Source organism: Ceratosolen solmsi, unplaced genomic scaffold (assembly GCF_000503995.2).
Source record: "Ceratosolen solmsi marchali unplaced genomic scaffold, CerSol_1.0 scaffold7, whole genome shotgun sequence".
NCBI lineage: Eukaryota > Metazoa > Arthropoda > Insecta > Hymenoptera > Agaonidae > Ceratosolen > Ceratosolen solmsi.
In genome coordinates, this window is record NW_011948413.1 from 4958996 (window position 1) to 4984587 (window position 25592).

Below are 25592 nucleotides of genomic sequence, written 5' to 3' on the forward strand. Positions count from 1 at the left end.
AATATTTCTAAATAATCAACATTTTTATTTATTATATTAACATATTCAATTACATTCAACTTTTTCGACATATTTGTATTATTCGAGATTTGGATTATCATCAAATTGATCACAATCTCAACTGGAATTTCTATAATATAAACAATAATTAGAATTATCTTAACTTAAAATAGTATAATAATTGTCATTTATATATCAAAGCTACGTTTGTGTTTATATTTGATAAGGCTACAAACACAAAAATATAGCACTAGGATACAGTGGCCAATGCACGTGGATTTATAAGGCTCGAAAAAAAAAAAAAAAAAAAAAAGTTAACAGACGGGTAAGAGGTTATATTTTAATCCTGTTTAGTAAATAAATTAATGCATGTACTTATCCCGAAATTAAATAGTACTTGCTCATCGGAACTATTTAGTGCTCAGTTCATTGGTTATAATTTATTTACTCGATAATCTTAACTAGTACTTGATAAACTTCCGATGTTTAGATTTTTATTCTAATATTATTTGCCCGTTGTCAGCTGTTTTCCAATGCTTCACATGTAATAATTGTGACAAAGTTTTTACAAGTGTGATTGCAGTATTTTTCATACGTTTAACTGAATCGATTATATGATTGAAATTCCTCTTAATATTATTAGTAGACAAAAATTTATATTAAGTTATATTAATTTATTCTTTCAACTATATCTAATCTATTTGTACAATATATTATGTATTACTGTATTTTTTTTTTTTTTTTTTTTTTTTTTTTAGATAAAATTTATATTTTTTTTATAATTCTTATAATTTATATGGAATTAAAGTTTTTCTTTTCTTTAAATTCAATAGCAGCTGGTTGCAATAACTCTTTGTTATTGTAAAAAATTAATTATTGTGTTTACGCTACTTTTATAATTAATAATTAATAATTAAATATGCTTTTACTCAGTAAATTATATAATATTTTTATTTTAGAATCATCATTAAAAATGTCTATAAATCTGACTGCTAAGGAAATTCGTCAAGCCTATATTGATTTTTTTAAAAGCAAAAATCATGAATATGTTCACTCTAGTTCAACGATTCCTCATAACGATCCTACATTATTGTTTACCAATGCTGGTATGAACCAGGTAATTCGGTTTGTTACATGCTTTTAATTTTACATATATGTTAATTTACAAATGCAATATTTCAGTTCAAGCCAATTTTCTTGGGAACGTTTGATCCGAATAGTGATATGGCAAAATGGACAAGAATCGTTAATTCACAAAAATGTATCCGTGCAGGTGGAAAACACAATGATCTTGATGATGTAGGAAAGGATGTTTATCATCATACATTTTTTGAAATGATGGGGAACTGGTCTTTTGGAGATTATTTTAAGGTAAGAAATATTTGTATGCACAAAATGTATATGTAAATGATTTATAATAAGTTATTATTAACCAACAGATTATTATAGAAATATTCAATTGAGTACAATGAAATTTTACTTAAAAAATTTGATCTTATATATGTATTTATAAACAATTTTTATAAATAATTTTATAAAGCTAAATGTATAATGTTTATAGTTAAATTATGAGAAAAAATATTAATTCATAAAATTATTAAAACAAATAGATAGAATTATTTTCATTAAAAAACAACTATTATATTTATACTTATTAAATAAAATGTAACGTAAAAGTTTTTTTTATAATATTTAATCGAAAAATTTCTCAACAAAAATTGATGGTATAGATTTTTAAATCATTTTATAAAAATTTCAACAATTAATTTAAAATTAATATTTTAATTATTATTTTAAATTAATAATTGAACGTGGAATATTTCTTATTAAGTTGTATTTATATATATATATACACAATTTAAGAATAAATTCAATAGTAATTGATTTAATTTAGTATTAAGGAAGTTTTTTACTTAAAATTAATTACATTTGCATTAGAAAGAAATATGTTCATGGGCTTGGGAATTTCTTACTGTTGTACTGAAATTACCAGCTGATCAACTTTATGTGACATATTTTGGAGGAGATGAGAAAACACGATTAGAACCAGATTTAGAGTGTAAAAATTTCTGGTTATCTCTTGGGTAATATCGCACATTTTATATTTTACAATCTAATTTTTAATTTAAAAGTTTATAATAATATGTTAAACTCGTTAATTTTATTAGTGTTCCACAAACCCATGTATTACCTGGAAATATGAAAGATAATTTTTGGGAGATGGGTGAAACAGGTCCTTGTGGTCCATGCAGTGAATTACATTTTGACAGAATTGGTGGTAGAGATGCTTCCCATTTAGTAAATATGGATGATCCAGATGTTTTAGAAATTTGGAATTTAGTGTTTATACAATATAATCGGTTTGCCTATTATTATTATATACAAATATTACTAACAATTACAATTATTATATATATATATATATATGTATATATAAAGTAATAGTAAAATGTTATTGCTTTAATTATTAGAGAGAAAAATGGTAATCTCCATCTACTTCCTAAAAAACATATAGACTGTGGCTTAGGCTTGGAACGTCTTGTTTCTGTGATACAAAATAAACGCTCAAATTATGATACCGATTTGTTTCTACCACTTTTCAATGCAATTCAAAAAGGCACTGGTGCACCGCCTTATCGAGGTCGTGTTGGGAATGATGATACCGATGGTATTGACATGGCATACAGAGTTCTTGCCGATCATGCAAGAACTGTAACAATTGCTTTGGCTGATGGTGGAGTTCCTGATAATACTGGTAGAGGGTAAATAAATATTACTAAATATTTATAACATCAGCAGCTTATTAATAAATACCATTATTATTTAATTAATACAATAAAGTGAAGTCATTTTTATTATCTAAGCATTAAATATATTATGATAATTTTATTAACGAAATTACTAATTGTCTACTTGTGCTTTTTAATATTTTTAATATTAGATATGTAATAAGGAGAATTTTGAGACGCGCTGTGCGATATGCTACTGAAAAATTGAATGCGCAACCCGGATTTTTTGCCACTCTTGTGAACGACGTTGTAGAGCTTCTAGGTGAGCATTATTAACCTTTAAAAAAAAAATTTTTTACTTTGCAAGATATAAAATTTATGTTTATAATAAATTTTATTATAATAAGGATGAAAATAATGAAAGAGAAGCATTATAAGTATAATTAAAAACAAAATTACAGGAGATGTTTTCCCAGAAGTTAAAAGAGATCCTCAAAGTACAATAGATATAATAAACGAAGAGGAAACACAATTTTTAAAAACATTAACAAGAGGGCGTAATTTACTTAACAGGACAATAGCAAAATTGGAATCCACGCACATTGTACCAGGTGATGTTGCATGGCGTTTATACGATACGTATGGATTCCCTGTAGATCTAACTCAATTGATGGCTGAAGAAAAAGGGCTGACCATTGACGTAACTGGTTACGAAGAAGCCAAAAAGCTAGCAATAGTTAATTATTTTAATATTCCATCGCGTGATTGTCATACATTTCAATTTCATTTTATTATTGTTAATAATTTTGTAGATTGCATCACAAAATAAAGCTGGTAGCATAAGCGATCAGATTAATTTGGATGTACATGCTATAACAGAGTTGCAAAACAATGGGATAAAAGCCACTGACGATTCACCAAAATATAATTACGAAGTACAGTCATCTGAAAAATATGCCGAATATTCTTTTGCTCCTTGTACGGGTACTGTTGTTGCTCTACGTAAGAATAAAGATTTCGTCGATCAAGTTGTTTCCGGTGATGAAGTCGCGATAATATTAGATCAAACGAATTTTTATGCAGAACAAGGTGGACAGATATATGATGAAGGATTTTTAGTTAAAGTTGATGATGAAGTAAGAAATATAATAATTTAAGGAAAACTTTTAATATTATGAAAAATCATTACTCAATTACTCAATTTACTTTTAGAGTACTGAAATTCGTATAAAAAATGTACAAGTTAAAGGAGGATATGTCTTACACATTGGAACTGTTGGTGAAGGAACTCTGAAGAAAGGAGACAAGTTATACTTAAACATAGATTATTCAAGAAGAAGATTGATAATGAGCAATCATACCGCTACTCATGTTCTTAATAATGCTTTAAGAGAAGTTTTAGGAACAGATTCTGATCAAAAAGGATCGTTGGTTGCTCCAGATAGATTAAGATTCGATTTTAGTAATAAAGGTATTGTGTTTTATAAATAAATAAATATTTGTAAAAGAATATAGGGCGATTATTATATTTTTATATTTTCATTATTACTATTATAAAGCAATTGTATTAAAAATAAATTGCTTGATTACTTAAAATGTAAATATATATAATATTACATTTTTATTAAAAAATTCAAATTTCAATTTAAAAGTAAATTTTTAAAAGTAGTAAACTAAATTTAAATGAAGAATAAATATTACAAAACTATTATATATATAACATTGGAGAAGGAAAAACATTAAGGTTTTTAATAAGTGTTAATAATAATTTCAATGTTTCCATAAATCGAATTGTAATTATACATTTGCGATAGCATGTCGATCTTCCTTATTTATGGCATACTTAAATAATTTCGGATGAAATTGCGTAGGTGCGATGACTGCAGGACAAGTGAAGAAAGTCGAAGAACTTATGCAAGAAGTAATTACAGCCGATAAGCAAATCTATGCCAAGACCAGTCCTCTAGTGATCGCCAAGGGTATCCATGGACTTCGCGCAATGTTTGGCGAGACCTATCCCGACTTGGTTCGAGTGGTGAGTATAGGCATCCCCGTCGAGGACCTGGAGAGTAAGCCGCTCAGTGACGCCGGTATGAAGACGAGCGTCGAGTTCTGCGGAGGTACTCATTTGCATCGCACTAGCCACATCGGCGACTTCGTGATCGCGAGTGAGGAAGCCATCGCCAAGGGGATACGTCGCATCGTTGCGTTAACTGGCCCCGAAGCATCCAAGGCCCTCAAGAAGTCAGATTTGCTGCAAAATCATTTGAATTTGTTGGAAGATAGTGTGAAATCGGTCAAAGATAGTGCAGACTCGAAAAACGTCGTTAAACAAATCGTTGAGCACACCGACGACGTATCTCACGCTGTGATATCGTATTGGAAAAAAGTTAGTTCGATAAGTTTTATTACTTTCTAGTATTTCTATTTGATGGGAAATAATTAATAAAACGCCAATGGTTTAGAAAACCTTTAATCTCTCTAAAATCCTTCTATTTTCATTATTCATATTCATAGTCACTATGATGCGAGAATAACTTGAACAAAGAAATATATGTTATTTCTCCGCGATCCGTTAATTTTTTAATTTGAACGCAATATTGAAAATCAGCTAAATTTATTTAATGTTTTTTTTTTTTTTATAAAAACAAAAGAAAAAAAGAACTATTCTCAATGTACATTATAATTTTCACCCGAATTTCTCATTTATTTGTTTTATTATAAAATAATTAGGATAATAATGTAAAAGTAAAGTTTATGCGATTTTCAAATTGTTTGATCGATAGGTATAGCACATTCGAAATGATTTTAAAATCTAAAAAAATTAGAGAATGGTTTGGTTAATTTAAAACTTGAAAACAAAATTAATATTTGTATAATTGAAATGTAAAGGGATATTATTCTTAAATTTGTAATAGGAAAAGATGCGAGATCAATTGAAAGCTTTGAAAAAAACTTTGGATGATAAGGAGCGAGTTGCAAAAGCTGCCGTTGCTACTTCAGTCGTTGAAACTGTAAAAAATATCATCGAAGCCAATAAAGGAACACCAGTTTTAGTTGAAATCCTAAATGCATATAATAATACAAAAGCTCTAGATATGGCTTTAAAAAAGGTAAAGTCTATATCCCCAGAAACAAGTACTCTTTTTATAAGCGTTGATGAAGATGAAAAAAAAATATTTGCTCTCAGTGCTGTACCCGAAGTAAGTATTAGCCTTAAACCTAATTATAGCTGTAATTACAAGTTAAATGTTTAGAATTTTTAAGATTTATACTACATACACATACACACACGCACGCACACGAACACGCACACACTAACATACATATTTATTTGAATATTGATTATTAAAAATTTGTTTAGTCTGCTGTAAGCAAAGGCCTAAAAGCAAATGAATGGATACAAGCGATAGCTCCGTTAATGGAGGGAAAAGGAGGCGGTAAACCCGAATCAGCCCAAGCTTCAGGATCGAATATTTTATGTTTAAAAGAAGCTTTTGCTACTGCTAAAGCATACGCATATTCGGCATTAAAATTGGATGGTACATCGTAACGTCGAAAATATGTCAATAGTCTCAATTCATTTTCTTATATTTTATTTTGCATTTTATATTTTGTATACCGCATTCGCTTATGGGTGTTTACAACAAGTTCATGCATTGATTGTAACTTTAAAAGTAATCAAACAATTTTAATAAATGTGCGTGTGAACTTTGTTGAAGTTTTGTACTTTGTAATATATTAAAAATGCTCACTACGCATCATTGGGTCTTTTCAATTTTATTTATAAATAAAAGATTATTTTTATTGTATAAAGGCAAAATTTCACTAAAACTTTTTAGTTTTAGCAAAAATTTTTCAATAATATAATAGTAACGATATTCCCCGTATCTAAATCCAAGACTGAGCCAACAGTTTATTTAATTAATTGTAATAAAAAAAGGATACGTAGTTTAAATTGCATTACCATATGTTCGAAACGAAATTAATGTTCAGGATTATACAAAAACATCAGTTAGTATAAAGATTCAATTACTTACAACAATGAAAATGCTATTACTTTTTATTTATTAAATACCTAACCTAATGATAATAATAATAATATGTAGAGTAATAAAGGCACCAAGGCAAATTTAGTGGTGAATGATTTTTCGGTTAATAATATTTTGACATTTATTTTGAGGATTGGGTTCTTCCACTTACTGGAACTTCTTCAATACAAAATTCTAAAGATTCTATTAGATAAAATTATTTATTAAAAATAATGTAAAATTTAAATAAAATATTTTGTAATACAATTGTTTTAATATTTGCATTATATGCAATATTTTTACTTGCTTATGGACATATTTTAGTTGATTACATTAATTTTAGAATAGGAAAAAGTTATAGTGTTAATAGATGATTCGAAAACATTATATAGCAAATGCTAAAGCTGCCATTAATGATTTGTAATATTATCATGATAAATAACTAAGAATTCAATTAAATATTTAATTTTACAATTTTTAATAGTTCTTAATATACATTAAACTTAAATTAAGCTTACATTAAAACTTTTATTAAATATCTATATCTGTTTTAGTCTTCGTCTTCAAAGAGTTATCATACAATATCCTAATTTCTTTTAATAGAGTTGAAATATTAATTCCCATTTTTGCAGAAATTGGAATGATTTGAAAATCAGTATTTTTTTTTAATAATTCCAAATTGTCCTAAAAGAAAAATTTTTAAAGTTATTTTGTTTTTAAAATTATTATTAATTTACATTTAAACAAATTATTACAAAGGTAAATACCTTTGCTTCTGGTAAATCGATTTTATTTGCTATAATAATTTTTGGACGATTATTCAATTTATCATTAAATTGACTAATTTCAAATTCTAAAATGTCTAAATGCGTCCATGGATTTTCTTGTGTAACATCAATAATAAACAATAAAGCTGCACAACGTTCTGCGTGTTTTAAAAATGTTATGCCAAGGCCCTGATTTTTATGAGAGTTTGGTATTAATCCAGGTAAATCGGCCACTATAATTCCAAAACTTTTTATTTTTCATATCATAAATTTAACCATATTTATAATTAATTCAAAATTTGTACCTGCAATTTGTTCATAATCATCATAATGAATCATTCCAATGTGTGGTTTTAGAGTTGTAAAAGGATAATTTGCTACTTTTGGTCTAGCTCTTGAAATAGCTCTAAGTAACGTACTTTTTCCAGCATTAGGAAGCCCAATCTATAAAAATTTTCTGAATTTGTAGCATATACGTTTGATTTTTATAAAAATGTATTACATTTAAGATTTTACATACATGAAAACACATGATCATTTAAAGCGATTCAGCTGTATTATAAATACGCACAGATAAGTGAATATTTCATTTAACAAAACTAAAGGTATTTGTGTGCGTGTGTGCATGTGTGTATACATGCGTGCATATATAACATACATTGCAGGTAAACCTATATATATATACACCTATATATGAATACCTTTAGTTTTGTTAAACATCAACTGTACTCATTGCTAAATGTTATAAAAAATACAAAATATTTTATAATTTATAAAAATGAGTATTAGTACAAAAAATAATCGTTACATATTTTTAGTTATTCCTCTTATTTTTCTACCAGAACTTAAAAATCAAACATAAACTCATCAATTGTACAATTCAGTTCTATAAACAACTACATATGTGCATACATTTTTGTATAAAAAAATAAAATTATAAAATTATTTTTTAATAAAAGAAATACTATAATTTCTTTTCTAAAACAATTTAAGAAATAAAACTTTTTTTAAAATTATTATTATTCATAAAAATTATTTCAACGTACCAGTCCAACATGTGCCATACTTCTTATTTCAAGTACATATTGTCTAATTTCCCCTTGGCCACCATACTCAGCAATTTTTGGAGTTTGTTTTATATCTGATTTGAAAAATGTATTACCATGTCCTCCTGCACCTCCTCGAGCTGCTATATACATCATATCTATTTCATCTAAATCTGCAAGAATAGTTCCATTTACGTCTCTCACAATAGTGCCTACAGGCACTTCAATTATGTGATGATCAGCATTTTTTCCATAACAATTTTTGCTAGCTCCATTTTGACCATTAGAAGCTTCGGTGACACTTTTTACAGATGACAAATCCTTAACTCCAGCTGATACCTAAAATTAATAAACTTTTTGTAAATGCAAAGATATATCAAGAATTTTATAAATTATATAATAAATTATAGCAACTTTTAATATTACGTGACCACCATTTCCACCATCACCTCCATCCGGTCCTGCACGATCGTTCACCCACAATTGAAGCAGAGAAATAGCTCCATCACCTCCATTGCCTCCTTTAACTTTTATCTAATAATTTAAAACGATATGATACATAGAATTAAAAATTTATAAAGTTGATTGAAAAATACATTCTATTATTTACTTGCTTCATATCTACAAAATATTGCAGTGTCTCTCTTGCAGACCTTGGTTTTACATGTCTCAGAGGATTTGCAACAGATTTCTGTTTCATTTGATTCAAATTATGAAAAGACTTGCACATGAAACTGACTATAACATTTTTATTTTGATATACATTTGTCTTTCTCATTTGTACGCTAACACAATGTCTCAAACTACTATATAACACAGACAAAGATCTATATTTCATATTAGAATGCATCTGAAAATAAAAATAATTAAAATTTAATTAAGATTTATTCTATTTTACATTCTAACCTTTTAAATCTTTACAAAGAACGAATTAAATAAATTAATCGAACCCAAAGGAATTTCAGTATTTAAATTACCATTTTCTAATTAATTTTGTTTTTAAATTATATTTTAATAGAAATAAATATATTTAATAAACATTCTATATTTTTTTAAAATTTTATTACAGATTAGAGGTAATGTAAACTTCAATGCACTTTGAAACTATTTTCTTCTGCTCTCATTTTTTCAACTACTTTTGCTACGAAAAATATAACGAATTATTGGTTGCTCATTTGAGGAATTTACATTTTTCTTTTATACGTTGCTCAATTCTATATGCAATTTTCGCTTCGTAAATTTATTATTTATTACTGTACTTTATATACAGAAATATAAATCAAAAGTTATAGAAATATTGTACTTGTGTAATATCTTGATAATCAAGAAAAAAAAAGTTACAAATTAAATATGTTTAGATCTATAATTATTATTTAATTAAATCTACTATTCATCTTATAATTTTTTAAATCTTTTAAATCTTAATATAATTTTATTATCAAAGCTCATATTTTATAATAATGCCAATGCGAAAAATTCATAATAATACTAAAACTCAAATTTTTTATTATTTTATATTACATATATTGCCCACGAATCTTTTCTATTTTCAACACATTTTTTTTACAAATTGATAAATGTATAGGTACAAATTTATTAATGTTGATATCAAAATTGTTCACTACCAATCATTGTATTTTAGATTTTTTTCTTATCAATTCGGCAATATATTTCCTACTATGAAAAATTAAATAATTGTTTATACTATATTATCCAAAATACCTGCTATACAAGAAATATTTACAGTTCAGGTAAAAGTGGAACTATCTTACTTTATAAACTTGAACGAATTTTGATTTACAAGTGTATACATAATACGCGATACAGTCAAAGTTAAAAAATATTTCTTTTTCATAAAGTTAGAAATTTGATAATAAAAGTAACTAGTTAGTGTTTGTTGTATAAATATTATATTTTTGTAATACAAGATTAATTAATTTTAATATTGTGAGTGAGGGTGAAGGTTGCATTTTGATATTTTAACATTTCATTTAACAATGTAAATATTTAAAACTTACAAAATAAATATTATAAATTATGGATTTACGAATACCGTAAATAAATAATTAAAATATTAAAATTAAAAAATATACTTGAAATAATAACGTTAAAATATTTTGTACCAATATATAGCAATAAAAAAAAATGAAAATAAAAAATGAATTCACAAAATAAATTTTAATACAATGTTGAATAAATACACGAATATTTTATTTAAAACGGTAATAATTTTATAATAATTACTTTAAATATTTTGTAGAATTTATAATTTACAAATATATTTACATGATTTCCATAAATTACGATATCAACTTGGTACAAATATATTTAAATATTTATTAATAATTTTTGGTATCACATTTTCATGCAAATCTATTGTTAATTTTCTATATAATGGAAATTTTTTAGATTCGTATGTTATTCTGAATGTTATAGTTTCTTTCAATTTATAAAATTTATAGTACCTAAGTAATTCTACATTGCTTATTACAAGACCTGCAAAATTGTATAAAGTTTCATAAAATTTTATAATATTAAATCCTGAAGTAATGGGTAATGTTATATCAAATGTATAACTTTTAGGATATAAAGACAAATTATAATCATTACTAATATTACTAATGTTACTAATATCAGAAATTATATTTTGCCAATTCACAACGTTATCATACATTTTTAAATCAATTTTTTCCTTAGGTGCAATATTGTCAATAGTAGGTTTTTCAGATAATTTGAAAATGTGAGTAAGAGATCCTTGCGTATTAAACCGTTTTTCTAAACTTCTATATCCAGTGACAGTATATGATTCAAATAACGAAGAATCAAACGGTTCCACGGCAACCAGGATGAAACGACCATGAGCTGCCATTTCTGTTACCTGCCAAGAATCATGCCAATATCTGATGTCCTTATCTGCCGGTGTACCACCTTGGCCATCGCATAAAGTTAAAAAAATTTCTCCATCGCTTTTTAAAACAGCTCTAATCGACATAAAAAATTTTCTTAACAATTCTCTATTTTTTTCTATTCTCATTTTACCTCCAACATGAGGAAAATTGAAAATAACTATATCAAAATTTTCTTTACTTAAAATTTTATGTTCTTCTAATTTTGTTGCATCCACTCCTAGAAAAACTTGAACTCCTAAAAAGGAAATCATTCACTTATTTTTTTGTTTACTTTAAAATATTTTATAATAATTATTATATTATAATATAATTATATCTTACTAACCACATCTTTTTAAAATATCTGTATTTTTTTTACTTATTTCATTTATGTTGTTTTCAAAACATGAAGCAGTCAAATCAATATTTAAATTATACTTCAGTAACGTTACAGCAAATGAAAAATTACCTTCACCCACTAACAATATTTTTTTATTTTTGCCGAGCAGTGAAAGTCTCATTTTATCTAAAATTTAGAAATTGAACAATATGAATATGTATTATTTCGTAATTTTCAAATACATATGTTTCAATGTTAAAATGCTTAATCGAAAGTAATTACCCAATCGAAAATATCATTATTGATATATTTATTAAGATGTAATATGGAAATACATATTTCAAAATATAAAACAAATAAGAATATTTTTAACAAAATATTTAAACATTATTTATAAAATACTATCTCTTATTAATAATTAGTTGTTATAAAGCATGGTTTAAAAGAAACTGCAGTTTCACTAAAAAATATTAAAAATTTTCTTAGTTACATTAATATAACTTAACCTTAAATGCAAATGAAAAAATTTCGTCATAAAATCTACTATTGGTGACGATTAGTTTAAAATTTAAAATATAATTCCAGCTCAACACTGATGATAGCTCATCAAGTAATAATGTTAGATCATGTCATTTATCTTATAGATCAATTTCTCATCCTTTATAATGATTCTCATGAGAATATTTTAAGATGAGGTAAACATCGAATTATATAATACAGTAAATTTGAAATGCAGTAATATTTAAATCTTATGAATCAGTTTTCTTTTCAATTTAAGGATAAATTTTAAATTTAGAAGAATGAAATTCATAAGTAGGCAGTAGAAAAATATTTTTAAAATATTGAGAGCTTTAAAATTTTGAAAAATGTATAATTATCAACAATATAAAAATCTTACGAAATTTCTAAAAAAAAATTTTGTAAAATTTATTCAACGACATTTTTTTATTTTTTATTTACATTTTTTTAACATAATTTGTTTAAGCATACTTATAATAAATTATAAATTTTATAAATTAATTTAGAAAGTTAAAGCATAAGAAACTCACTAATAAATGAATAAGCCGGTAAAATAATTATTATTTTATGTAAAATAAGAAAGTCTAAGAGAAATTAGATGTTTGCTAAATATTAGAGAAGTAAAAGTAATTGAGAAAAAGTAACTTTTTTGGTTGATTGAAAGTTACTTGAAACAGTCTATTGATACAAATAGTTTCTTAATCAATAAAAATCTATAATATTTAAAATATTATATTATTGAATATAAAATTATATGCAATTTATATAACTTTTTATGGCTCGATTAATTAAAAATAACAAATAAATTAGAGTATGCGAAACAATAATTTCAATTATAATATTAGAAATGTATAAAGAAATAAATAAATACAATTAATAATGTTCAAGTATCATATTAAGAAATATAGAAGCTCCTTCAAAAATGATAGGATTTGTTGGCAATTACTAATAGGCAGATACAACTTTTAAATATGTAACCGCCATTTTGAGAATTACAATATTTTTTGTCTAAAATAAAATAGTAGAAAATAATATTATTTAAATGTTTTCCTCGGTAAGAAAAAATTATTGTTTAACTATCAAACTTTTAATATAATATTAGCCAATATATTAAATATTATTTTATGAATTAAATTAATTTTTAAAAAATCTTACATAATACAATTTATATTTGTTTTTATATAATCAAACAAATGTGTTAAAAAAAAAAAATATTTGAAAAATACATTTTATAACTATGATTATATTAAAGTTAGCGAACGTTGCAGACGTAAGGTGAATAAAAATATTGTAAATATTTTGTAAAACTTAATTTAATACAGAAGAATTTTTGTTAATAAACATCTAGAAATAAATAATGCATTTATAAAATCAATATTAATTGTTAAACTTTTATTTTTTTTAATTCCTCTAAAAAATATTATATCTTTTCAAAGTTTTATAAAAGTAAGATTCTGTTAATTAATTTATACAAATAATGAATATTTATAGTTTCTGATATTTCTTATCATACTGATTTTTATTATATACTATAAATTTTTTTATAAAGTAACTTTTTATTATTCAAACGATTAGATTTTATTACGTTATCGTTCATTACAATTCACGATTGATAAGGAATGATTTAACATTATCGTGGTAAATATCGTGATAATAGTTATATCAATGGTAGTTGAATAAAGTAATTTAATCCAAGTTTTGCAAAATACTAATTACACGTTAATACGAACTTTGAAAAACTTTTTAATTGTGTAATAACAAATTCTTATGTAACTTTTTCGAATATAAGATTATACGACGTAACATTATCATATTAGTAAATTCATGCTCAATAAATATTTTAAATTGTTTAAAGTTTTCAAAAAAAAGTTAAAATCTTATTACTTGTGATTATATGACTAACAGAGTTTTGCAAGACACTCCTTGATAAAGTGAAAGTACCGATACATAGAAGTATAGGATTAGCCTGACATCTTTGTTATACAAATCAAACATATTTTCCTTCTTTTAATTCCACATACTTATAAGTTAGTCTTCTAAGGCTAATATTATTTCATAAATAGCATTAATTACTCATTATTTGGAACTTTCGACACGTTTTCAAATAGTTAAATAAATATTAAATGATAAGTTGCTTATGCACGTTTGTTAAATAGTAAATATTTTAGAAACCTACTATATAGTATAATGCTAAATTTAATTTTCCTTTGCATCATCATATCAAAAATAATAATTCTACAGAACTCTCCCTGTACTAATAAAAATTATCGCTGATGTAATCCCATGCAAAATGCTTGATTTATAAGAGATTTGATATTAAAAAAAAAAAAAAAAAAAAAAAAAAAAATTTTTTTTATACTTAATTATTTATAAACAATATATATGTAAATCATATACATTATATTTCGATCAATGTTACAACTCAATTATGAAACTTAATTATTTATAAACAATATATATGTAAATCATATACATTATATTTCGATCAATGTTACAACTCAATTATGAAAATTTGCTGTAAGGAATGCCAACTGACGTATCGATCTCATGATGTTTTCCCTTACTACTCTGGTTGTACTTTTGTAAATAAATTACTTTCCATATAAAACAATAAAAGTACGCGGAAGATATTTTTTTATTTTGAAATTAATCATTTGTGAACAATTAATCTATTAAACAATGCTGTAGGTTGTGTAATACATATATCGTAAATGGGATTATTATATTTAATAATAATAAAATTTTAGATTTTTTTTAGATATCTAAATGATTTATTATGTTAAAAATATTAAGGAAATTTATTTAAAAAATTGTTTATTTTTTTAATAACTACATTGTTTTCTCTCTAAAAAAAAAACGAAATATGATTATCCGACTACAATAACAAATTACTACGCTTCAATTTTCTTACAAGACACATATATCAACTTAAACATTGATTGTCGTAAACAAAGTATAATTTTTATTATTTAATTTCCACTTAAAAAATTTAATGGCCATAGTTCTATATTAGTAGTTATTTAATGTAAATTTACTAAAATGTTGTAACTATATAATAATTAGTTTTTAAAATTAGAATAATTGCATTAGTTCAACCTTCGTATTCAAAGAAATTATAACATTTATAAATAGCTTTAATGAATGAAATTTTCGTATATTCTTTTCTGCCGTCAAATTTCTAAATTACTTGCCGTGATCAATAAGCAAATACTTATTTATTTCTATATTTAGACTCATCATTGTGATATACCAGTAGATTAAATACTATTTTATTAAATATTGTTTCTAAAGCACCATAAATATTGAAAAATCTATGAAATATTGAATCGTTCAAAATTAAAAATCTTCAAAATTATTGATGTTATTGATTATTATTTGCTATTCAAATTTACTCCACAAATAAAATATTCGAAATATGACATCTATTCTGTTTGGTTAATTATTATGAAATAATTATATAACTGTACAATAAATAAGTAAACATATGTATATTATAGATTAGCATAATCAATATTTATTTTAAGAAGTAACAATTAAATAAATACGTATTTTAATATAAAAATATTACATAAATAATTCATTATTTAGCCTTTAGAAATGTGAATGTATTGCTCTTTAAACAGGTACGAATTATTCGTGTGTGTGTGTGTTTTTTTTAAGTTATGAAGTGTTTACGAAGCTATGAAAATAAGTGGATCCGTGCATACACGCGCGCTCGCGCCGTCACACATACGTACAACAGACTACATATTAAGATATGTCAAAGAGAATTGAAAAAGATACCACAGCGTTATCCGTTTCGTATATTCGCTATGAAACAGGATGCGGCGCACCTTTAAAGTCATATTGGTTATAATGAGATATTGTAATATTTCGAATCATTTTATCGATCTAATAGAACTGGACGTGCAATTAAAACGAATTACATCCAATCCGGAGTACAAATCTGTTCTTTATTGGTTGACTTAGGGAAGCAGCTGGACACAGCAAGATTTATTGTAATCCAGCGCCTTCCTAGTATGGGATTTTTATTCGGAAATTAAATTACTTTATTACACTATATTCTTTGTTACGATAGACATTAGGCGGTGGACATTATCTTGGCGTTGCTTCATTCTGTGAGTAGGAACGTTCTGTTTGAATTATTCTCTTGAAATTATTCTTTCAGAGTCACCCAATTCTTCATAATTGAGCGAGTTCGTTCGTTGCCCGATGGACTTTGTCCGACATTGCGTTCACGCATTACTTTTGTCCCGCAAGCTCACTTGGAAAGGAGATCTACAAGTATGGTGACATCCTCCCTTACTCTCTAATGAGTTTGGCCTCTGAAATTGAAAAGTATCTGTTGTAGTTTAGCTAGATCGGTATACTAAAATTCAAATATTCAAATTTCGCTGTCATGAGATACTAGAGTACAAGAGACTATGAAATGGACAGTTTATATGAAGTTTTGAGTTTTTTGGAATAGTGACTTGCTAACACTCGCTAATAATGAAATCAGCAAGCACATGAATAAATAGTAATGTGGTAAATTGCTCCGAGCATAGGAAGATCGATATTATGCACAAATGCATGTACAAAAGTCACGCACTTACGAATAATCAAAGGTACTCTGCGAATATTAAGAGTCGAGCAGTGTTTCGTGTTCTCCGCATTTACACATGCCGTCACGAAGAGCCGTTATTGCGTCGAATATGTGTCTGTGTATATACTTAAAGCAAGGGTGAAATAAAAATTTATACTGGGCTTGTATACCTTCCTACGTATGTATTTTGTTCTAGATAATAAGTACGTGAATATAAATAAATGTATTGTTATTCTAAGGCCTTTTAAGATTCTTCAATGTCTTATACTTATTTTACTTACCACATTCCTAAAGACTTTTTCACCAATGAAAACATTGGTGAAGCATAATTGTTAATGGGAGTTTGAGAGATATATCACTTTTAAAGCAAATTATTCATAATAAAAAGTACTATATATACTATATATACTATAAGTGCGCTATGTGTACAAACATTTTTACGCTAAATATTGGTTTTATTGTTTTTTGTAATCGAACTCATTTCTATTATTTTACTTTGTCGGTTAACTATTCCTAATTTACCGTAAAATCTAAATTTTTAAACTATCGGTTATATGCCTTTTTTAAAATGATAAACTTACTTATCTATATTTATTAATATCAAAACTCTTTTTGTAAATGATATGAAAAGATCTTTTGTTGTTATAAATTTATACTTTATATCTATTAAATTTTTATTTAATTTTATTTATTTTTAAATACGAAATTATTTATAAAAAATAAACTTTTAGTAAAAATAGAAATAATAAAGTCTTTATCATACTCAAGTTAATTCATTCGGTTATAAGTTGACAATTATAAAAATATACATACATAATATACAATTGTGTAATATTGAAATTTCAACTTATATTTACCTGCTTCAAACCTACAGCTGTTTTAATTGTTTTAATGATAATTAATAGTATACTTAGAAGCATTATTTTACTATATTTATATAAATATTTAGTTTATACAAATATGTACGTCTGAAAAATGCATAGTCAAACTTTGGCATATTTTATGTTCGAAAGCTTTGGTTAGCGATAAATGCATTAAAATTAAAAAAAAAAATCCCAAATCATAAGTCATACTTGGTATTTTAGTGATTGGTTCTCATATCGAAATAAATTATTGAGTCTTTTTTTAGTCAATTTCAGTTATTTGCATTTTCATGTGAATAATATTCTTGTACTACGAAACGAAATTTTTTTTTTTTATTTTTATTTATTTATTTATTTATTTAATTTTTTTTTTTTATCAAGATACTTATATTTTACATTCTGTATAAACAATTCATAAGAACTCTATTTAATGAATAATAAATAGTAAAAATTCTTAATATAAAAATCGGTATTTCTTGATGTTGAAAGCAATGTTAATAAAAAAAGTTCGTTGAGAATACAAGTTAATCAAGAATTTTTTAAATTTGTTATCTGGAGGCTAAGCTACAACTTCGAAATTTACCTCTTGATATTTAAAGACTATATTGATCCCAGCTGCATTGGCTAGGGAAAAGGAATGTACTTTATTGTAAAAAAAAACTCTATATCGGCTTCATCTCGTTGCTAATTCATAAAGGCAATTAGCGTATCCAAGACAACAATCGAACAAGCTTCATTCATACACTCGATCAATCAAACACTTCCCATATTTCTTAATGGTGAGTCTCAAATAGAGCTCCGACTTATTTTGCAAGTATTCATGCGTAACGAATGATGTTTAACTATTATTAAATTCTTCGGTACTATGTATTGTGTAATTTTCTTTCCATATATTATTAGAATGTCTTACATAATAAAAAATAAGAATTAAGAATATTTAGTGAATGTATTAACAAATATGTTATTAAGTAGTTCGTGCATATGTCATATAACACGGATGATTAAATTATTGTAGAAAATAAGTATTTTAGATTTAAATACGTGGCCATTCATGAATGCTCGATATATACATATATATATATATATATATATATATATATATATATATGCATATATATACGTTTGCATTTTTATAAAAATTCACACACACACACACACACACACACATACGGAAATTGATTATTATAAGCAACGGTATATTAAAAGATGAATATGTAGTTGAAGCTTGATTAGATTATGTACGCGTTTAATATAATATTAAAAGATTATAAATTTTGATTTTTTTTTTTTTCGAAAATACTACATTGATATACAGGATTAGGAAATTTAACAGGCGACGAAAATCAATGAATTTTCTGACAGACCTAAAAAGCGCTCTATGTTTTATAAACGAATAGTATACTATTATTCGTATGGAATAATGTTCAGCTTAAATCTATTGATGAATAATTATATATAAGTGTAAAATATTGCTTATAATGCTATTTATAAACTTATAAATTGATTAATTAAATTAAATCCTACTTCGAATTTGAAAGATAAATTGCTTCAACTGAAATATTATAGAGCTATTTGTACGAAAAATATGAATTAACAAAGTACCAAAGGAACTAACAGACCGCTACATTATATGCTTATATTTTTGAGTTTAATACGGTATGATATGCTGATATAGTTGGACGAATGAAGTCTCAAATACATATACGTATAATAAAATTCAATGAATGAAAATCTATATTTTATAATTATTTTATATATATACATTACCATATATGATTAATAATTTTATAAGAATAATTTTGTTATATATACAGTTAAAACGTATATATATATATATATATATATATATATATATATATATATATATGTATAAATAAATGACCTAAAGTGCTCCTATTAAATGGATAGCTTAAATCATCCTAAGACTAAGCTACTTATAATAGATACAATAAAACATTATGATAACATAAAACGTTTTCTTATAAAGTCTACATTTAAAGTAAATAGTCTTATAAATACTTAATGTTTCCTTTCTAAATGATCGATATGATCTTGAAACAAGAATGTATATTAATATTAAAGATTTTAATTATTTTTAATACCATGTTACCTAATTAATTTATCACCCCAGAAGTTAGAAATAATAAAATTTTAATCAAATACTTGCCACTCTAGCATATTTATGATAGAAGGACTATCTATGCCTTATAACTTAAGGCTATCTTATTTAATACCTGAGAATATTGAAATGGATAGTGTGCTTTTTTAAATAAATTTTTAACTTGTTTATGATATTAAGACTATAAAAACATAATATAGTTAGAAAAATCGTGGTTATCAACAGGCAAGGACTATGAGGTAATTGATTATAGAGAAGGCACCCATAAAAATGAAATTACCAATTACAATATGAGAGTAAATACTATTAAATATTTTGAAATATTATTAAATAATTATTAAATATTAAATGCTATGACTTGCTGCAAATAATATGCTTTAATAGTCGATATTTGTTATTGCTAATAATTTGGATTATTATCTATATTGAGTAAGAATAAAAAAAGAAAAAAAGATCCTTTAAAAACTTGCAATGGCAATCAATAGTTTTACATTATGTTTATATGTCATATTTACAAAATATATAACAATTTATTTGATTTTAGTAAACATGATTGTTATCGCATCGACAACTTATTTAGTATTTAATATATTATCTTTTAATCATGTTTTAGTGATAATAATTTCCAAAAATAATTTAGTAATAAACTCTTGGAATATTAATATTTATTATTAATACATTTTACATAATCTTCTTATTATTTTAAGAAGCATTTTACAACACGTGCTTAAAAATATTTATTTTATTGCAGATATATGTATATATATATATATATATATATATATATATATATATACATAATAACGCAAATATACTAGTTGCTAGTGCACAAATTAAGTATTTGCTTATCATCGATATTCTATTATCTGTTTCACATAATATAAAAAAATATTTCATAAAGTTGACGCGCGTATATTTTATATTAATTTGTATATAAGCTTAATATAATCGTTGCTGAATACTATAACTAATAAGTACATTGATAATATAAATAAAACATTAATGAGCATTTATGAATTATTTATAACATTAATGAATTTACTTTACAATTTTTTGAAAGGGCTAATGTAGGTATAAATTACATCACATAATAATATATTCTCATCACAGATTACGTGATTATCTATGTCCATCTCGATAATATAAACGACAATTTTATATTTGACTATTTTTATTTTATTTAATCATATATATATATATATATATATATATATATATATATAATTAATTGTATATAATTTACATATATATGTGTGTGTTTTATTTATTTATTCATCAAGATAAATGTTTTTATAGATATTCATTTCATAGATCTTACCGTACCTTAAAATAAATTATTGTTTTGTCACTCCTTACCTCTTGTACTTTAAGTTGCTAAAGAAATTCATCGGCCTTGAAAAACTCATTTTGCAATGACGAAAATGCGCGATCTAAATACGCGATGCATGTTCATGACCTCTCTCTCTCTCTCTCTCTCTCTCTCTCTCTCTATGTACGCGCGCGCACGCGTGTGTACGTATATACATCATCGTGAACATTCATAAAAGAGATTATTATTATAATATTAATTGTCGTAAGCATTGGGCAGCATCTTAACCCGGTATATCCTGTGAAATATCACGAAATCGTACGGGAGACCAGTTACGTAAGATCACTACGCCGATCATCCATATGTTATCATAAACAATTACCCACCGCCCTGAACTATCCCCTTTCCCCTCGCCCGTCGTGTGCTCGTCGCGGCAGCCGCAAGGAAAACGTCGGTCGTGCGCGAAGTCGCTCGGTCATCGACATTCGATCAAAGGGCGGCAGCGCGATCCCGTGAACTGCGCGGACCATCGACGAGCGGATACACCAGTGGCCAACAAACTGTGCTACTCAAATAGCCGAGTTTATCGGACGACTTGCGAGCCCGAAGTCCCCATTGACGTCCGAGAGGTTCAACGCACTCGCTAATTGCCATCGATATCAAAGAAAGCCACTTTAATATCTCATCAAGAAAGTAAAGTCAGCTAAGATTTGGCATTTGCGACGCTTAGGTATGCAATAATTCGTTTCGAAAATTATTTGAAACCATGTTTGTGACGCTAGCGTGCTGCTAACGTAACGTACGGGCGTAACGACGACACTACCAAGTTCGGTAAGAACTTGGCATTTAGTTGAACGTCGATAGCGGATGATGAGGAGGGTGGGTGGGTTCGATGTCGATGGTTTGGGCAGCGAATGCGAATGATCGGGTGAACGGAAAATCAGGAAAGTCATCGATGCGAACGAAGGTGCGTGATCAACTGAGCCAGGTGGAGGAGTTATCGAAGGCGGGGGTGGTCGCACGGTGCATCACGATTCCTCAATATCGTTGTTCGACTTGCGCATTTGTTCGCGCTAAAGCACGATGAGTCACACCGTCTCGAAAGCAGGCCGACGCGCTTCCCCGCGAATTCCTGGTAGTTGCCTTGACGTAAGCGGGGGTGCACGCGCGAGGGATCGACCGATCGATCGATCAACGTGCCAATGGAGCGGGGGGGGGGGAGGCACGCGAGCGTTGGCGATCGATCGGTCGGCATTATTTATAAATACGGAGCACACGGGACACGTAGGCGAAGTAACCTCGGCGTATCCACTATAAGTCGGCGTCGACTCGTTCGCGCCGCGACGTAAGGGATTCGCTCGAAGTGGCCGTTTCCACGCTGCAACAGGGCTCGTCACCGCCGCCGCCTCTATTAACCGTCGGTTATAATTTGGAGGCGGGCTTACGAGACTTAGGTTATTTTATCAAGGCCTGCGAATGCTCGCCGAGAGAGAATCACCGCCAGTGCAATTTTATTGCAATTTTCTGGGAGAAACGCGCGTTCTGTCGAGGAACGGACCCTCCATCCCAGCGACTCATTTAACAAACTTAGTCACTTGTTAATGAGCATTTTGAGCATTTTGAGCAATTGTATGATGAGCGTCATTTTTTATTGGTAGTATTAAGCTTTGATCCAAATGCCTGTCGTTTAATTTATCGCTAGACAGGCCCATTAGTCAATGAAATAGTAATAATAAATAAACACTTGTATGTGGATTATAAATTGCTTTTTACAGTTTTAGAATACTTGCAAATCATCCGCGCGTCAGAATAAAGAATTAACGGCATTAATAAATGATAGAATAACGTGGTGTTCATCATTTTTCTGATTATCATTTGATTATTTTCTGTTTGGATATTATAATTCTATTTCTTATTTTCATACTGTATTAGTTAATTGTTTTTTTTATTGTACTGTAAAAGAATCAAATATTTTTTTGAAAAATTATTTATGAATGTTTTAATTTATGTACATAAATAAAAAAAACAAATAAGATTGACAAGAGGTATGGAGCGTTTTATATCCTGTGATAACCCGCTGCAAATTTATTTCCCTATGTATTAATAGTCAACTTATTTCTTTAAAACTTGGATTCAAAATGCAAAAATTTTAAGAAGATTTTAGATATAAAATATCAACTTAATATTTTACTATTACCCATTGCCTAAAGTATTAAACCATAAAAATCCATCTGTATAAAATTGTATAAATCACAACGTTAATCATTATGATCTCTTAATACACTAAAATGACTACTGTGTAGGTAGACCGTAGAAATCTATCAATAACAATAAATAATTTTTGGAAATGTATTTCCTTATTTTATTCTAGATCCAAATAAACAGCAACAAGTACCAAAACATTAATATTTTATAAATGACATGAAGTATTATATTAACTCCAGAATGTTCCTAATAATAGGTATCAGAAAAGATAAAAGTTTTACGTTATCAGGTAAAAATTTGTTCTAAAAACTGAAATTTAATGCCACAGAGTACGTTTAGACACATCAAACACATCTTACTTTTACTTTCTTATATAAAAGTTAAATATCTTACAGATTTAAAAAAAAAAATTAAATAAATTAAAAGCTTAAAATAAATTCTATTTACAGGCATGTTCATACTTTTATTTTTTATTCTTTATGTATGCCTGTGTAACTATTAAACGTGTTAATAGTTAGAGTACGTATTATATTGGATAGAAGGTTTTAATCAATAATCTATTAAAATCTATCTTAATAACATTTTCATGTGCTAAATTATATATTACAGATAAGAAAGATCATTATTGAATGTTATATATACTCACCACATATTAAAGTATTATGGCTTTTCAATTTCATGAATCGATCGAATTATGTATAATGAATATTTTCGTTTAAAAAATATACAAAATTCTATTATATAGATTATAAATGAATGTAATAACCTATATGCTACATCATGATAATGCAAAACAAATTTTGTTTATAATTGGACATAGAGCGGATCATTTTCATTGAGCTATTTCTTTTATCATTTCTATAAATAAATTTGCCTCTTAATTATGTAGTGTTTGATTTCAATTCAATGTCTAATAATATAATTTAATCCTTTTTGTAAAAAGTAAGAATACGCCATTACAATAAGTTGCTTAAACTTAAAAACTAGTTGTATTAAACTAATAAGGCATTGATTTAAAAAAAAAAAGACACAAGATCTAACCGAACAATAATGTAAAAAATATGCATATGTATGAAATTTAAATTTCAAACTCAACATTAAAAAAACAAACTAATGAGTCTATTGATAATTATGCCAATATGTATGTTTGTACAAAAATATCATATACACATGATATTTAACATCATCGAATAATATCAGATAGAAATTATTTGATATTGTATTATAACGAGTCGGAAAGCCGAGCATTTTTATTTAAACAGAAATATAAATAAATAAAAAAGTCAACAGTATGTGACTTTATCTTATTAATTTTAAAATGTAGTTATTATCATATATAATTCAATGTTACACTCGATAGCGAAAAAAATAAAAATGATGGCTACTGATATAAATCTTTTTATTATTATTATTATTATTATTTATAGATAATATTGGGTTGACTGAAAAAAAAGTAAATTGCCGTGGTATAAATGTATACCAACTTATAAATCGATATGTTTATCAGTTCTATGAAAGCTAATCTTGTTATTTTCAGGGTCTTTTTTCCCATTTATATTTTTCAACAATTTGCCATTCTGTGAAATCATCAATTATTAGACAATTGTTATTTTAAAATAAAGCTTCGTATTTACAATAATAATACACTAATAACATTTTTGTCCTATTGGTCTCAAAAGTTACTTGTTAATTATAGAAATAGCACGTTGAAATATTCGATGCCTCCGAATTTTTGTAAATTGAAAAAGACAAATTATTGTCATGTTCGATATTAAAAATATTGAATGATGCTTAATAATATATTGAATGATGTTTAAAAATATTAATTCAAACATTTGTACATATATTGATCAATGACTATAAAAAACTTTTAGACTATTGTAATTACAAATATATAATTACAAGTTCATAATATCTTTTATTACTTTGAGTTATCTTAACGAGACAAATTAATCATGTCCATGTTAATAACAATTAACTTATTATTAGTTACGGAATTTATACAAAGTTTGAAATTGATAATATAATTGAATTACTTATCAAGCATAATATACTACCTCAGAGACATCGTAAGCAAATAAAATAAAATTAATGAAATGTTTTTATGATTTTTACAATAAAATATAAATAGATCGTATATTGTCTAATAAATTGATAAATAATTATTGTATAATTCGTTATAGTATATAAT

At 26.1% G+C, this 25592-nt stretch overlaps 3 protein-coding genes across 3 annotated transcripts; 1 reads left to right on the forward strand and 2 right to left on the reverse strand.

Annotated features, from left to right (window-relative positions):
• The first annotated feature begins 95 nt into the window (after nt 1-95).
• Nucleotides 96-6470, forward strand: AlaRS (alanine--tRNA ligase, cytoplasmic). Its single transcript, XM_011506068.1, has 13 exons — nt 96-325; nt 960-1117; nt 1183-1371; nt 1939-2084; nt 2169-2360; nt 2472-2762; nt 2942-3051; nt 3191-3465; nt 3542-3865; nt 3942-4200; nt 4601-5118; nt 5648-5932; nt 6094-6470. Exons 2-13 carry the CDS (start codon nt 974-976, stop codon nt 6280-6282), a joined length of 2922 nt encoding a protein of 973 aa, XP_011504370.1. The 5' UTR covers nt 96-325; nt 960-973; the 3' UTR covers nt 6283-6470.
• Nucleotides 6471-7291: 821 nt separating this feature from the next.
• On the reverse strand, nt 7292-9571 carry LOC105367374 (mitochondrial ribosome-associated GTPase 2). Its single transcript, XM_011506069.1, has 7 exons — nt 9551-9571; nt 9184-9423; nt 8988-9107; nt 8574-8912; nt 7833-7971; nt 7528-7760; nt 7292-7444 (listed from the first exon to the last, which is right to left on the reverse strand). Exons 1-7 carry the CDS (start codon nt 9551-9553, stop codon nt 7292-7294), a joined length of 1227 nt encoding a protein of 408 aa, XP_011504371.1. The 5' UTR covers nt 9554-9571.
• Nucleotides 9572-10881: 1310 nt separating this feature from the next.
• On the reverse strand, nt 10882-11982 carry LOC105367652 (ferredoxin-fold anticodon-binding domain-containing protein 1 homolog). The gene is made up of 2 exons (XM_011506420.1): nt 11808-11982; nt 10882-11717 (listed from the first exon to the last, which is right to left on the reverse strand). The coding sequence occupies exons 1-2, from the start codon at nt 11980-11982 to the stop codon at nt 10882-10884; spliced, it is 1011 nt and encodes a 336-aa protein (XP_011504722.1).
• Between the last annotated feature and the right edge of the window lie 13610 nt (nt 11983-25592).